We start from the raw sequence: 15,461 nt of genomic DNA on the forward strand, positions 1-15,461 counted from the left end.
ATCCTTTGGGCATATTTCTGCACATTTAGTTTTGTAGAACAGCAGCCTCTCTGTAGCAATATTTGCAAAATCCCCTTTTTGCCAGATGACTGGTGTGAGTTGTGGGCAGCTCTCACCTCTCCCTCTGACTGCACTGGGGCTGGTCCAGCTGGTCTCCTCTCCCTGCTCAGCTGGGGAGGAACTGTCCCCAAACCATTGCCCTGGCACTGGTCTCCCGGGCCTGACCCTCAAGAGAGATGTAAAAGCATTTCTGAAAGGCGAGCCTGGGAACTGAAGCTCACAGCACTGCTAGGCAGCAGAATCAGGGATGCATCAGTGCTACGGAGTTTTACAGCATGTTATTGTTTTTCCATTTCTAATTGTATCTCTTCCCTCTCTGTCTGCAGGGATTTATTACTGCTGCCTTTGCCAGTGTCCTCTTATGCTTCACAGGGTCCAGCTGCCCTTTTGTCCCAGTCTATAATTGACCATCGTCATTAATTTAAAGTCAGAATGATTGTTTCCGAGCTATATTTAGCCTGAAGCTTGCTGCTCTTGTTTCAGACCTGATTAGAGGCTCATGTGCTGGAAAGCTTGCTGCTCATCCCTGCCATGACAACTAGTCTGATAAAAGGTCTCCTCTCTCCTCACAAACCTGCCCTTTCCTTCCCCACCCTCAGTCATGGGCTGTCGTGGGCGAGTCGGGGTCGCAGGACTCGGTGCCACTCGTCCCTGTGTCCCGGTGGAGTCAGGAGAGCTGTGTGACTCCTGTTGTGTTCCCGGGATCCCTGTGCATCAAGAGCAGCCCGAGACAATATACCATTGGTTTCTTTCTCATCACATTCACTTGCTCAAGCCAATGTCACCTGTCATGTACAGACATTATCACTTCCCAAATGCATCAGCTACACAGTGCACGTTACGCTACTGAACAGAAAAGCGTGCCTGTCTGGTTTGTGTGTGCCTTTATGTGTTTTCATATCTGTGGCCCTAAGCATAAGACTATAGTAACTGCTTGGGCTTCCTTATGGGAGCCACAGTTTCCCAAGGTGCAGTTTGGATTGCTGGATCAGGGAGCCAGGGAGGGAACCTCTTGGATGGCAGCAAGCCTGTGCTAGAGGCTGCTGCTGTGGTGGTTGCATATGGTCCCCAAGATCAGGAATTGCTTTGGTTTTGGCATCAGCAGTGTAAGCAGATACACCTGTGTAGCCTCAAGTCTGACTCAAAGAGGAGCTGTCTGGAAGAGATGTATTTTCTTTAAGATAGTTGGGTCACAAGCCATCAGGAGACTAATACATATATTTAACTCACTGTAACATTGTGCATGGAAGTGCTGTCGTTAGTCATAGGAATCAGACAAACCAAAAGTGCACCCAGGTCAGAATCCCATCAGTTTGCTAACAGCCAATGCCAAAGAAAGAGCATCAAAAAAAGGGAAGCACATAGCAGTATTTGTCCAGCCTTTCCTCCCATACTCCAATGTTCAGGGGCTTCCTGAGCTGGAGGTGGCATCTTTGCATCTAATAGCTTTGCTGGTTTTTATTTCCATTTTCTTCCATTTTTGCAGTCCTTGCTTGGATCCAGGCAAGGAGTTCCTCAGCTTAAATACATGTAGGGTGAAGAAGTGTGTCCTTCTAAGATGGGCATTTAAATTTTTTTCTTTAATTGCTATTGAGAGTTGTTGCAGTCATAGAACTAAGTACACACCCCACGATCTTGTTCCTGAAATGCTGTTGTGCTCCGAAAGCTCTCCCTACCTGTCCCAAAATGATGCTCAGAGCTCTGCTGCCAGTTGGGTTTCACTCCGTTATTCTCAGCTGTGCTTGCTACAAGCATTTGTATTATGTATAATTTATTCCTTCCATTTGAGGATGCAAAGGTTTCATTAGAAAGGGTCTGTGAGTGTCGTGACCGCCTTTGGTATCCCGTGAGGTAGGATGGGCATCGGTTGTTTTAGGATTTCCCCTGTGACAACATTGGGATTATATGGTTTCTTCCTCTGTTTCCTATAGGTTCATGAAAGTGGCTGGCAGCACGGTGGATGCTGTTACCTGGCAACAGTAGGTATTCACCATTCCTTCTACTTTCCAACACTAATTGCAGTGATCAGACAATGCTGGGAGCAGAGCTGATGTGCTCTCTGGGTGTGAAAGGGGGCAGACGTGTGACAGCCACCTCCTCTGTCCTCCTGCTGTATTTAAATAGGTGAAAGAGCCTCTGCCCCTCCTTCTGGAGCCTCTCAAACAAATACAGGAGGGGATGTATTAACCTTTACCACTGCAGCTGAGACAGAGGCTAAAAATACCACTGCCTGCATGCCTGGCCTGCCTGATTGCTGGAAACAAAGCCCTGTGCTGGACCCTGAGTCCCTGGAGGCAGCTGGGAGGACAGGTAGCTCCAGTGGTGGCCAGGGTGGGGATGACAGGGAAGAAAAAGCCACGGGTGACAGATGTATGGGACTATCTGAAAGCCCTTTTCCTTTCACCCCAATCACTGTCTCCCCACAATCTGTGGCCTGAAGCTAAACTGGTTTGGGCCAGAGGAGGGAGAGGCAGCTTAGTCCAATGGTAAATGCATAACGTCCTCATCCCCGCTCCATTTTGTAAGGGTCTCGGATGTCTGTAGACATGCTGCTGCCCTACACTGCAGTTGGAGCTCTAGGAGCACATGTTGATGGAAAGGGGGTGAACATCCAAGATCCAGGCCCAGCTGGGGCTGCCAGAGAGATGCTAATACCTGATTTTCTTTGTGGTTCCTGCATGTGCTGCAGTTCAGAAGAACAAAGCAAGCTCTGAGCTGTAGCACTGAGTGTGACAAGCACCAAGTGGAGTGAAAGGTTTTCTTTTCTGTGGGAAAATCCATAAACACCTTTTTCCTCCTCCTATTTCCAACTGCCCCAGTTTGCACACTGTGACCAGAGGTAGGGTCCAGAGCAGGCTGTGGCCCTCTGTAGTGGGAGTGCAAATACCAGTGGAAAGGTGAGGCAGTGTGCAAGCACAGCAGCAACCACCAAACTTGATAGAAAAAGGGTTTGTGGGGCAGGCAGGACTCTCTCCTGCCACAGAAAGGACACATTTCAGAGACGGGCATACACTGGAGCAAAAAACATGGTGATACTCCCCTGTTCCCAGAAAAAGTGGATTAGTTCTGACCCTGGGTTAAACTTCCCACGTGGGGCACTGGCCTTGAGCGCGGGAGCCAGGGGCTCAGGTCCAAGGTGGGCTTGTGTGTGCTGCTCACGGGGCTTGTTCCCCAAGTTGGTCCTTCACAGCAACCCTTCATGGGGTGCTCAGGTTGCTTTGCTGAAGTGTAGCAGTGTGGTTTGTAAAGCCCATATTGAGACCTGCTCTTAAAAAGAGTTCAGTGGGTTTTAAGACATGAGGTTTTCTTGCAAGTGTACCCACACTCTCTCACACAGTCTCTGTGTTGGTGTGTTAACCTTGAAGTCTCCTGCAGAAGCAACTGTTGGCATCTTGGGGTGGTTTATAGCACCAGGCATGACCAGCATCCAGCAAAGTCCCGTTCCTCAGGGAGCTTAGCTTGCCTCGCTGTGCCACAGTGTTACTTGCTTGGGTGTTTGGGTCCTGGGGCTTCCCTGCCAGGCAGCAGCAGCTTGCTGCGATGGGGGCAGTGGGGTAGCAGAGCATTTGGAGTGGGATTTGTGTTACAGGCTCATGCTGTGCAATGATGATCTATGTCTCAGCTGGGAGTTCGCTTTTTATGATTACACGATGTGCTGATCACATTTACTTAGTCCAGGAATTTGCTTTCTGCAATGGGGCTTGATGACTGGGCCAAGCCCTTGGATGAGTTGAAGGAACAAACTTCCAGGCTTCAGATGTAGAGTTTCATCCTGGTGTGCAGGGAATCTGCCCACACGGCTGCTTTGAAACCTTTTCCTATAGGATCAGTGCAAAGTGCTTGGCAGCTCTGGTGCTGAGCAGCCGTGCTGAAGCAGCAACCTGCGGCAGGAGGGCTGGTGGAGCTCCCCGCCAGGGTCAGTGGAGCTGAGATGCTGCTCGCTGACCCATTTCCACTGCTGTGTAGGAGCTGCTTCTCCCCCAGCCCGGGTTTGCAGCTCTGGAGATTGCACCCACATGCATGTGCGAGGACTGGCAATGGCCACAGCTCCGAGCTGGGCTTCTGTACTGTTTATGAATAAATGTCAAAACAGTGTCTCATCCCTCTGCTCCAAACAGCAAAACAAAACAAAACAAGTTCCTTTGTATCCAAGACGAAAATTACTAGCAGGAAACTAAACTGCTGTCTAACTTCAAGTATGAATATTTCTGTTCCAAACCCTAACGTTCTCCCGGGATATTGGTTATAAATTTGTCAAATCTGTTATTCCTTTGAAAAGACTGTGCTTGATCCAGAAAGGGAATTGAGAAGGGAATACATTGCAGGGATCCCTTTTCTCTGTGTGAAAGCAGAATATATCTGAAATATATCTGACAGAAAAGTGACACTGGTTGGAAATAAGCAGCTCGCCAGCCTTTCTGAGTATGGTTTCACTTACATATGTAACTCAGCATGAGTGCCTCCCTCTTCAGAAGTAATGTGTTGCTGGAGAGGGATGTGTGAATGGCTTCAAAACACTCAGGGAATTTCCACTAAAGGAGGGTGTGGCAGGTGGGACTGACGGTGGCTCTGAGAGTTTTGGCTTTTCCCTGGTAATTTAGTTTGTTTGTTATGTTTGGTTGTGAGTAAATGCTCAGTTTACTGCAGACCCCCTCAGCCTTTGGATGAGGGCTTCCACTGCTCAGAAGCCTCCCCACAGCCATCTCTTTGCTCCATGCTGGCATCCTCACACATGGTGAAGATTCATCACCCACTTAAACCTGCAGCTGAGCCCAGTTCCATCCCTGGGCGTGCTCTCTCAGTCTGTACAGCTGGTTTTCCATCCGAAGTCTTGTGTATAGCTCCAAGTTTGGCATATTTAATGGGCAAATCCTTATACAATGCTGCCTCTGAAGCACAAACCCCTATTACTTACAGGGAAAGTAAATGTTTGGATCTTTAAAGCCACTGGACATCTATCCCTGTGGCTCCTTGGAGAATGCCATGTTATCTTTCAAGATGGAAAGTCACTTGCCCTATGTAGCAAATCAGAGATGCCAGGCACACGGGCATGTGTGAGGTGCTGCTTAAAATGCTTTTGCTGGGCTTGGTTTGGGTGACATCTCTTCCAGCTAAGACATGTTGAGTGTGCAGGTGGAGATGCTCACGAGGCAGTAGCAGAGGGCAGATTTCCCAAAGGTGCCGGGAGAAAGTTGCCCAGTGTGCACGCACACACCAAAGTATATACCAAGTGTATGTATTTGGGCTCGCATGAGCCTGCTGCGAGTGTTCAGAGCACAGTGTCTTCGGAGGTCATGCCTGGAGGAAGGAGTTGCATGAAGGAATCACTGGCCCATCTCCACTGGTAAATAAACCTGGTGAGGGCACGGCTTTGCCCACTGGCTTGCCGTCCTCTGCACTGTCTGAGGGAGGGCACAGTCCCTGGCAGCATCGTGGCCCTGGCCACCAGCATGGTCCCAGGCGATGCCAGGGCATGGCTGGGGAGATGGCATGGGCAAGAGATGGCTCCCGCCGGCGGAACTGACAGAGGCACCTTGTCTGGGGGCAGAGAAAGGCATGGGTGTGAGTTGTGCCTTTCGGGCCAGAGAGCAGCCCCCAGTCATTCTTCTTTATCAATTATTAGTTGACAGGAGGTGGGCAGCACCTCTCCCCTGTGCCCACTGGTCATTACCTGGGGGGAGCAGGTCACATCCCGCCTCTCCTCTCTGGGGGGAGCAGTGGGGCTGCCCTGTGTCCTGTGCTGCAGACAGGGGCTCTGCCCACTCCTCGGGAAGATGCTCAGGGATCAGGGCAGCCTCCATCTGCAGAGGTGTCTCAGTTTCACAGCTGTGGTGGCAGTGGGGTGTCACACTGATGGCGGGGAACTGCCCCGCTCGACAGCCCTGGCAGGCGGGTGCCCTAATTCCTAGCAGACTCTCCCCATAGCAGCAGGCAACAAAGTAGATCCGGAAATTCCTGAGCTTTGGGAAGTCGGCTTTAATGTAATTAACTGCAACAGAAGAAGAGGTCAGATAATAGGGGCAAAGGTTTCTCTTTAAAATGAAAGAGGAGGTAAATGAAACCAGCTGCCCAGGAGCCAGTGCACTGCCTTCATTAAACATGGGATGATGTTCATGGTCCCACACAGCAAATTGTGGATCTTTCCAGAAAACCATTTTAAAGGCAGCACAAGACCTGGAGGTGACAGGATAGAGACATGTAGCCAGTCCCAGGTTCACATAAATGTCCTGGTGCCTGGCACTGTCCTTCTCTGGAAGGCACTGGGGAGCTCTGTGCATCCTGGCCTTGCAGCCTGCCCAAGAACAAGGGCATTTCTGACTGGCAGCTGTGCTCAGCCCTGCCTCAATACTGTTCCCAGCTCATGTCTTTGTGTCTCAAGTCTCATGCTACAGTTCAAGCCAGGGATGGGGGCCAGGAATTGGGGTGGTGCATTTCCTAGCACTGGCACAAATCCCTGCCCAGCCCTTGGCCAAGTCCTCCCCCTGTGCCGTGCTCTGGTTTGGCCACCTCCAGAGTCATACAGTCACACCTCCCTTTGCAAAGTGCACTGATCCTATCCTGGGTTTCTAGGGCATATTCAAATGGGGTTTTTAGAAATGGGGTAATGCAAACAGAAGGGAGAGAACTGGCCTTAGCTTTGTGTAGTATAGTAGGGCACCCAAACTGGCTGTACGTGGCCTCTCCTCTTGAGATGCATGACTCATCTAGGATTTAGTTGCTAGAGCCCTCTTTTCCTTGGCTGGCTCTTCTCATGTTCCTGCAGATTGTCTGTCTACAGAGACAGTGGCATCAAACTGGGGAACACGATGAGTCAGCTCTGCATGTAATTGCCCGCATCTATTCTCTCCTGTATTATGAGAAATGGCATGGTCTGTGCCCACGGCGGGCATGCTGATATCTCCTAGGCTTTGAGGCCAACTCTGGTGCTGCATCATACCCAGAGCACACTGGAAGATCTGCCAGCCTCTGCTGGAGACAAATAGCTTGTCCATGACCTACATGTCCTCTGCCTCTGCAGAGTTGTAGCTGCCAGAGACCCCTGCCCATGCTGGGAAGGGTCTGCCCGTTCGTCTCCTTTGGCAGGAGGCCTCGCTGGCACCAGGAGAGGAGGACGTGGATGCCGCAGCCCCCAGGGCTGGCTCGGTCCGGCTGCCTGTGCACCGTGCTGCTGCCTAGGGAGGTACTTGTCAGCGCTGGAGCTCTCTGCAGCTGCTGCTGGCTTTTTTGGAGGTTGGAGAGTTGCGACTGTTCAGGTTTTTTTTTTTTTTAAAGTCAAGTGCACTGAGTCATTGTAAATATCAGCAAAGCTGCAGCCTTTGCTCCTGGGAATAATCCACGCCTAACAAGCGCTTCTCCTGCTTTAAAGGCCTGTCAGTTGTTTGCATTTTGCAAATTTCTATACTGCCTCTACTGACAGTTAAAGTTCTCAGAAAGAAGTGCCCTCATCTCAATGACAAAGCCTATAGCTGGAAACAGCTCACCCATTCCTGAGTAGCCTGGCACCAGCGAAGACCTCAGTGCCTCTCTCTTCCTCACAAGCCTTGTGCAACTGGTGCCATTTTCCCTCTTTCCCAGTCTGGGGAGGTTGAAAGTACCTGTTGGAGTCCGATAACTTTCCAGGCAGATTTGCAAGAGATCCTTGCCTACCTTACAGAAGCTTGTAATTGTCTTCATGCTCTGCTTAAATACCCAAAGCTGAGGTGCTCCCCTCCTCGCTCCCCCAGGAAACATGCTACCAACAAGATTTCCTGATACTGAAGCAGGTGGTTTTTTCCTTTCATTCCTCTACCAGTCCCCATTTGTCTGGGTTATTAATGCAGGTGTCAAAAAAATGTGACTGTGGCATTGTCCCGGGGCATTTCTCTTCCCTGCAGGGTCTCGGCTGTGCTCAGCACAGCAGCACCTTCCCAGGCTGCCCCCTCCGCGCGGTCCCTGGGAGGGCACAGCCTCCTCTGAGGCTGCTCCTGGAGAGATATTCCTCTCCCTTGGCAGCGGAGCTGTAAGTCAGAGCACACCTTGTGCTTGAAGGAGATGATGAGGAGGTGCAAGCCTGCCTTTGCTCTCTGAAGGGTTTATTCTGGGCTCTGGGACCATACTGCACAGACAAGCTGAACCCTGCAGAAAGCCTGCTGCGTTGGAGGGGCCATACGCAGGCTGAGTTCTCTCTAACTCCATCTTTTCCCAGTCAGTGCAACCTTCTTTTTATGGCCTTTCAGCCAGTTTTCGGTCCAGGTGATGGGGTTTTTAGTCCACAGCAGTCTGAAAATATCATTTCTGTTTAGTTCTTAAGTGCTGTGCTAAAATCCAAACATCTGCCATCCCCAGAGTCCATTGCTTTGTAATTCTGTCTTAAAAAATAATCTCTGTAAACCCCACCACTGCCTGCTGCTTACAGATCTGCTCTCCTCCCAGCAGCCAGTGGTTCGATAGTGTATAACTGATCAGAACGATTTTGAACACTTCCTAAGTCCCCCCCGGAGATAATCTCTGCCCTTAGCACCTTCCAGTTGCCACGGACATACAGAAATGCCTCTTGCCTCCTTCCCTGGGTTACACAACATGGGAGTGAAATTGGGGTGTGACTGGCATGATCTTGTGCTTTGCTGGGGACACAGCTGGGACTGCATGGCTGGGGGAGGGTTGACAGAGGAGGTTCTTGTTTAATACATTTGCAAGTTGAGCCTGTAATGCATTTCTGTTCTGGGACAGTTAGTGCTGGTGTTGTTCCCCCTTCACCACAGCCCTGCACAGCTCCAAGACCTGCACAGCTCCAAGTGCATCTACTCTGTTACCTGGGTAGTGACTTGGAGCAGTGAGACACAAAAATCCTCTCTGAGCACTCATGCATGTTGCACGTGTGCCGGGTGCTCTGGCTGAGGATGAGTTAGTCCACGTCATCCTTTGGGGATGCTCCTGCATTCCAGCACCCAAGTGAAGCAGCCACCATGGCTGCTACAGCTGCTCGCTGGTGCGGATGAGATGCATGTTACGGAGAAAGCCCTGGAAAGGTGACTCCGCCTTTCTTCAGACCCCAGGTCTTCAGCCCGTTATGCATCCCAGCACCCATGGCTGCACTGAAGTCTGTGGAGAGGGAGAAGGGTCTGTGTAACTCTGGTGAATGCTGAGTGGACGTGGCTCCAGTGAGGGATGGGACGCAATGGCTGAGCCCTGCCAGCCTCCACCAGAGATGCTGTAATTCTCTTGCAAAACCTATTTATCAGCTAAATGGCTGTCCCAGGGGTAGGCCAGTGCATGCTGCAGCAGATGTCCTGGTGTCCATGCAAGGCTGGGAGGAGCCTCTGGGAGATGTGCAAGGGCTGCCACTGCTCCTTGCATGGGGGCAGAGGTGCCAGCCCCAGACACTTCCTCGGGAGGAACCAGTTGGGATTACTTCCAGCCACAGGGTATTTGCACTCCAGGACAGACTGCTTCACCTTATGTCCTGGAGCCAGGAGATGGTATTGTGGCATTTCAGAGCCTTCCTCTCACACTCAGAGGCAGATGATTCACATCATGATTGGCAGCACTATAGCTGTGTTTTATATAAGCAAGCACATGGAGAGCAGGAATCAGCCCTCTGTATGGGTAACGCTCCCTGGCATTCCCAGGGCAGAATGGATTTCTGTGAGAGCAGGATTTCCTCTGCAGGTAATGGCCACGGCATTTCTTGTGTGGGAGGTACAGCTGTGGTTTTTGCTGGAAGAGCGAGCAAGGAAGGTGCAGGGGTGCTGGGAGCAGGGCTCACTCTGGTGCCATAGGTCCTCAGCCCGTGTACCCCACAGTTGCTAATCCTTGCTCAGAAACACCATCAGGGCTTAGCCTGAAGCGTTGTTATTGCAGCAGGACATCCATGAGCAATTGTGATTCTCAGACCAGAAGAGGCTCTGTACAGTTGCCCCTGCAGACCAGCTATTGAATGGAGAGTGTCCCATAAAGCGGGCGGAGTGATGCAGTTATTCCCATGGCTGGGAGCACAGGCAGCATCCCCCATCCCCTCCTGAGGGTTTACTGCAGCAATTTCCAGTGTGTCTCAGAGGGTATTTGCTGCTCAGGACCCTTCTCCTCCCTGGTGTCTGTGTAGTGTCCTCCTGTGGCTAAGGAGCCCTTTGTTTCAGCCTTTAGATTTGCATCTTCTGTTTTGCCATCCCATAAAAGCAGTCTTTCCCAATGATACTGGGCCCAGGACTGACTGGCTTATTTGCATTTTGAAAACAGTGTGTCCGTAAGATGGGGGATGGGTACAGATGGGGTGCGCCAGGTGAGCGGAAGATCTCCCTGGTCGTGGACCCCAGGCGCTGCTATCACAGGCATCGTGTCGGAGGGTCTCTTTCCGTGGAGTCTCCGTGAGATCAGTGCAGAAGGTGCTGCAAAGCCTTTGTGGGTGGCGTTCTGCTCCCAGTGTTTCACCAGCAGTAGTTAAGAAAGTGCAAAACTTCCCATGGTTTGTGCAGTGCAGCATGCTCAGCGTTCAGGGTGCGTCCACCTCACACCCTGTTTTGGAGACTGAAAGCACCTGCCAGACACAGGCACGGCCAGAGGGCCAGGGCAGAGCAGGGTGCAAGAAGGGACCCCCCCCCAGGAGCAGAGGAGGCTTCTTGGCATGGGGCAGCAGCAGGACGGGAGGACACGGTTTGGGGCAGAGCTGCTCCCAGGCGTCTGATCCTTGTCTTCTTATTTTCCTTCCAGTTACTACATTGATGGCCGAGTGGCCAAAGTGACGGACTTCCTGAAAACGCGCCTGTTAGACACGCTCTCTGACCAGATCAGGAAAATCCAGAAAGTGCGTGAGTGCAAAGGGTCTGCAAGGGACGAGGGGGCACTGTGTCCATGGTGCCCGACCTTGGCACAGCTGGTGGCTGGGGCTGTGGCCTCAGCACCGATGTGCTGCCAGGGGAGCTGGTGTGGGGCAGGGATGGCAGGTGTCTGCTGGGGGTGGCTGTGCTCCCAGCCTAAATGCAGCCAGCCTTCATGCAGGGGATGGGAGGAAAGACCAGGCAGCATGATGCCTGGCTCCGGGATGGGATGTGCAGCGCGTCGGGAGGGAAGCGGCCGCAGGCTGCAGTGTGGCGTGGGCTGCACCAGTGTTCTGGGATGCAGGCTGGATGCACGGGGCAGGGGCAGACACTGCTGTGGAAAGCCTTTCTAAAGCAGCCGACTGGCTTGAGTCTCCCATCCGTCCATTCCTGAAGGGAGCAGCATGTAAGATGGGTATGCTCTGAAACTGGCTGCCAAGAACAAGGAGAGAAGGGAGCAGCCAGGCAGTACCAAGCTGTCCCAAACACAGCCAGTGCCGTGCCTGCTCAGGAGGGGACTCCTACTGCAACATCTTGCCCCGCTTGCTCACAGTGCCTAAAAACGTTGCTTGCAAAGTTGTGACAGTTGCATTTCTGGGGTGATTTTCACTAGTGAAGAATCATGATCATTATGAACAACCGTTTTTTTTCCCTGATGATCATGTTTTGACTGTGTTATACAACCCAGCTGTTGCTGGCATGCTCTGTCAGAGCCCATTGGCTCTGCCTAGCTACTGCAGCCTGCAGCGAGCACTTCTCTCCCCAGCGGTTGAGGTGACCTGGCTCACAACTCTAGCAGCTGGGTAGGGGACAGGGGCTTCACAGTGTCCCCCTGCTTTGGCTGATACAGGGGCCAGGGCTGTGACCAGCCCACTCAGCTGTCAGTTCCAGAAGAAATAAGGAACACCTAGTAAGTGGGGAAGGCTTAAGGGACTAGAGGAGATGTCTGTCCGTCCGTCTTGTCTAGGTTTTCACACCATACCAGTCACCACAATGTCTTACTGTTGTAATTCCTGCAGGGAGAAACCATAGGATGAGTAAACAACTCTAAAGAGGCCCCGAGAAAGGGGATGTGAGGGTTGGCAGAGCAAAACTGGAGGAGAGGAGCCACTCACTGAGTCCTCTGGCACAAGCTGGGAATCATCCACGCATGCGGATGATCCTCTGGCTGCAGGCAGTCATGGCGGGGCAGCCAGCAGGATCAGCGCAGGGACAAGCGAGAGGCCCTGGCTGACCCTGCTTCCACTGGGGGTACAATACCCCACCAAAAGTGGTGGCATGTGTCCCACTTCTGCTGTGGGTCAAGAACCCACTGGGAAGGGAGCAGAACCCCATCCATCCCCAGACTAGAGGCAGCAAGGAGCTGCCTTCGGTGCGGGTTGGGGGAACCCTCGCACCCGCAGGGCAGGATTTGGTCTGCGCAGGGCAGGGCTGGGGAAGGGCTCTCCCGGGAATGCCAGTGTGGCTGAGCAAAAGCACAGCGCTGGGTGCTAATAGCCTCCAGCTTGGCTTTGAGTCTGTGCATCCTGCCGGGGCTGATTAGAGCAGCTGGGCTTGTCCACTTCCCTGTTTTATTGCTTCCTCTCCGACAGGGGAAGGTGGCGGGCTTAGATAATTACAGGCAGGATGCCAACACCTCTGGGGCTTCAGTCAGGGATGTCGACTCTCACAGGCTGTGAGTGGGAGGCAGCCCAGAGCTGGCGTATTTAACATCTTTGAGGGATCCCAGTCCATCCAGCACATTCCAGCTCTCCTCACTAATGGGGCAGGATCTGTCAGGCTGCGCGGAGCACTCCTTGGGCCGCTGGTTTGCAGACATCTGGTCACGGGAGCCTGTCACCCTGCCTGGAGAAGTGGGATTGCGGGAGAGAGGATGGGGCATTGCGCGGTGCTGGAGGTTGCTCACGCTGGGAGAGGGCAGCTCCAGCCATCCGAGCCCTCCCATCCCACCTGGCATCTCACGAGTGTCTGCGCTGCCGGCTAGAGCCTTGTAAGGGGTGGGCCAGTGTGCTCGGACCTGCATGTCCCGCCTGTGCCAGGGACCCCTCAGGCTGCAAAGCAGCCCCTGCTCAGCCATGGGGCTGGCTCTACCTATGCCCAGGGGCATCCACTGCTTTCTTCTCAGCTGCCCACCGTTCCTCCATGTGGCTCCAGTACATGTCCCAGTGCTCCCACACCACAGAGCCATTGGGGCTCAGGTGCTCCCCGTGGCTGGCAGCCACCTTGCTTGGGGACATGGAGAGCTAGGGTGATGTGGCAGGGCAGCCTGTGGGATGGAGTGCGTGGGGAGACCACAGGGAAAGAGCAGGGTCCGGGTCTGGGAGCATGAGAGCATGTTTGGGAGGGTGTGTTTGGAGCGGCTCTGGAAGATGGGTAGTGGACGTGTGGCAGTGGCAGGAGAGAGTGAGGAACAGTGTCCCACCACCCAGCTGTGGTGAAGACACCTAGTGACCATGCCGGCATGGTCAGGCAGGCACTGACTGCCCAGCAGTACTATTACCGAAGGTCTCTGTAAGCCTTCCCAGGGCATAGCACAGGAGATGTCTGCCTTGGCTTTAAATCACAGGTTCATCAGAGTCATTTTGATTGCTTTTGTCTCCTGCACAGGTAGTGAACACGTACACTCCAGGGAAGAAGATCTGGCTGGAAGGCGTTGGCACAACCTCGGCCGGAGGCATGAACAACCTCTCCGATTCCTATGCGGCCGGGTTCCTGTGAGTTATGCCGGCTTGCTGGTGCCAGGGCACTGCCAACCCCACGGGCTCTGTGGGTGCAGCTTGGGTGCTGCAAAGCCGCTGCAGCCAGGAGAGGGCCAGCTCTGTGCCCAGAGACCCCACCTGTACCCCCTTCGGTACTCCCCAGCAGCCTGGGCACCGTTATTTTCTCTGTAGCATCTCTATTACCCCTCCTCAGCTCTGCTTTCCTGTAGGTGACCCAGCCTCTGGCATACACAGGGTAGCAGAGTAAGGAGGGGATTGCATGGGATCCCACACTGGTGCCCACAGTGTGCCCACAGGGCATGGGTTTGGAAGGGAGGTGTGATCTGAGCACGCTAGCTCTGGGACCCCAGGGCTGGCATCCTGGCAGGCTGCATCGCTCGGCAGCTCGGGATTGCCCAGGCATCCTCCCGCTCTGCGTTTTTGGTTCAGGCTGCATCCACACGTCCTTGCATGCATTCACTCCCAGGGCACCTGCCCAGGGAAGCGCTCGGCAGGACTCTGCTCTGGAAACCATTTTCTCTCCTTCTTTGAAGCTACAACCATTCTTAGCTCCTGGGGCTTGTCTATTGGCACAGCCCCGTGGCACAGGCATCCTGCTGCAAAGCCCCAGTTCAGATCTTCGGAGCTGGCTGTGATCACAGAAGTTGGAGGAAGATTATCCAGGCTTTGCGGGGAGGCACGGGGACATGCCCAGGGTATCAGGGCTGTGGCAGGCTGTGAGGGTTGAAGACTTTGCGTGGGGGGGTGTGAGGAGACAGGCTGGTGCAAAGGTCCGGTCCCCCTGCTGAGGTGGTGGGTGCAGAGTGCCGGCAGGCTGGGGGAGCACCCCAGGCTTTGGGCACAGGGCTGTGATGCTGGCGTGCACGCAGGGGCTCAGGTCTGGCACAGCTGCGGCAGAGGTGGCTGTGGTGGGTGGAGAGGCATGCAGGCTTGCTGGGGCAGGGATGGCGGGAGCTGGTTGACAGCCAGCTCACAAAACCACCTGAAGGCTTCAGCTCAGGTGCTGGGAGCAGGCACCAGGTCGGGTGCGTGAAAGCGACGCCGTGTGCCAGAGCACGGCTGTGCCACTGGGGCCGGGTGGTCCCCCTGCGGCGGCCTGACTCTGCTCCCTCCGTCCCCCAGGTGGCTGAACACGCTGGGCTTGCTGGCCAGCCAGGGCATCGACGTCGTGGTGCGGCACTCTTTCCTTGACCACGGCCACAACCACCTCGTGGACCAGAACTTCAACCCCTTGCCGGTAGGTCTGCCTGGGGGTGTTGCGCTGGTGCTGGCTTCTCCCCACTCATTTTGGGGGGACTCTCTCCTTGTGGCCTGTTTGAACTCTGCTTGAAAATGAATTTTTCCAGATCTGTTTCTTGCAGTGCTAATAGGAGACATTAGTTCACGTCAAATGCAACATGTTGGAGGCAGATGGGAGAGTAATACCTCTGTAGCTGAAACTTCATCTAGTGCCCAGGGTCGGTAGCACAGGAGGGAGGCTGGTGCCACTAAGGGGTGCCAGTGCAGACTGCAGAGTTGGAGGGAGGGCGGGATGTGGCAGGACCACCACACATGGCACGGGGCGGGCAGCTGGATCACTAGTGGTGAGCTGGCCCAGGGGAAGCCGGGCTGAAGCCTCAGCACCCAACTTCAGATCTCTAGAAACCAAGGTGAAGGGCATTTGAAGGGCATTCCTGGCTTCACAGGGAGCAGTGGTCCTCACCAGTGCCCCGCAACATCCCTCGCTCTTCAAAAACGCCTGGGCTGGGGGAAACTCCCAGCACACATGGTGCTGATAAAGACACCATATGAAAAACCCTGTTAAAAGTAGCAGGTTTCCTTTTCCGGGGGGGGGGGGCCTAGTAAATACGCTGCCTTGTAAGCAGAGAGCCTGGCAGAGTGCCTGGGC

The 15,461-nt window shown here is 53.7% G+C and overlaps 1 protein-coding gene across 1 annotated transcript in view; it reads left to right on the top strand.

Annotated features, from left to right (window-relative positions):
• Positions 1 to 15,461, top strand: part of HPSE2 (heparanase 2 (inactive)) — a 113,379-nt gene that overhangs the window by 83,401 nt on the left and 14,517 nt on the right. Inside the window, exons 6-9 of the mRNA XM_075026175.1 lie at positions 1,992 to 2,039; positions 10,747 to 10,840; positions 13,461 to 13,567; positions 14,696 to 14,810. Coding sequence (XP_074882276.1) covers positions 1,992 to 2,039; positions 10,747 to 10,840; positions 13,461 to 13,567; positions 14,696 to 14,810 — 364 coding nt within the window. The remainder of the gene's footprint in view (positions 1 to 1,991; positions 2,040 to 10,746; positions 10,841 to 13,460; positions 13,568 to 14,695; positions 14,811 to 15,461) is intronic.

The sequence above is a fragment of the Buteo buteo genome, chromosome 4, assembly GCF_964188355.1.
Source record: "Buteo buteo chromosome 4, bButBut1.hap1.1, whole genome shotgun sequence".
Lineage (NCBI taxonomy): Eukaryota > Metazoa > Chordata > Aves > Accipitriformes > Accipitridae > Buteo > Buteo buteo.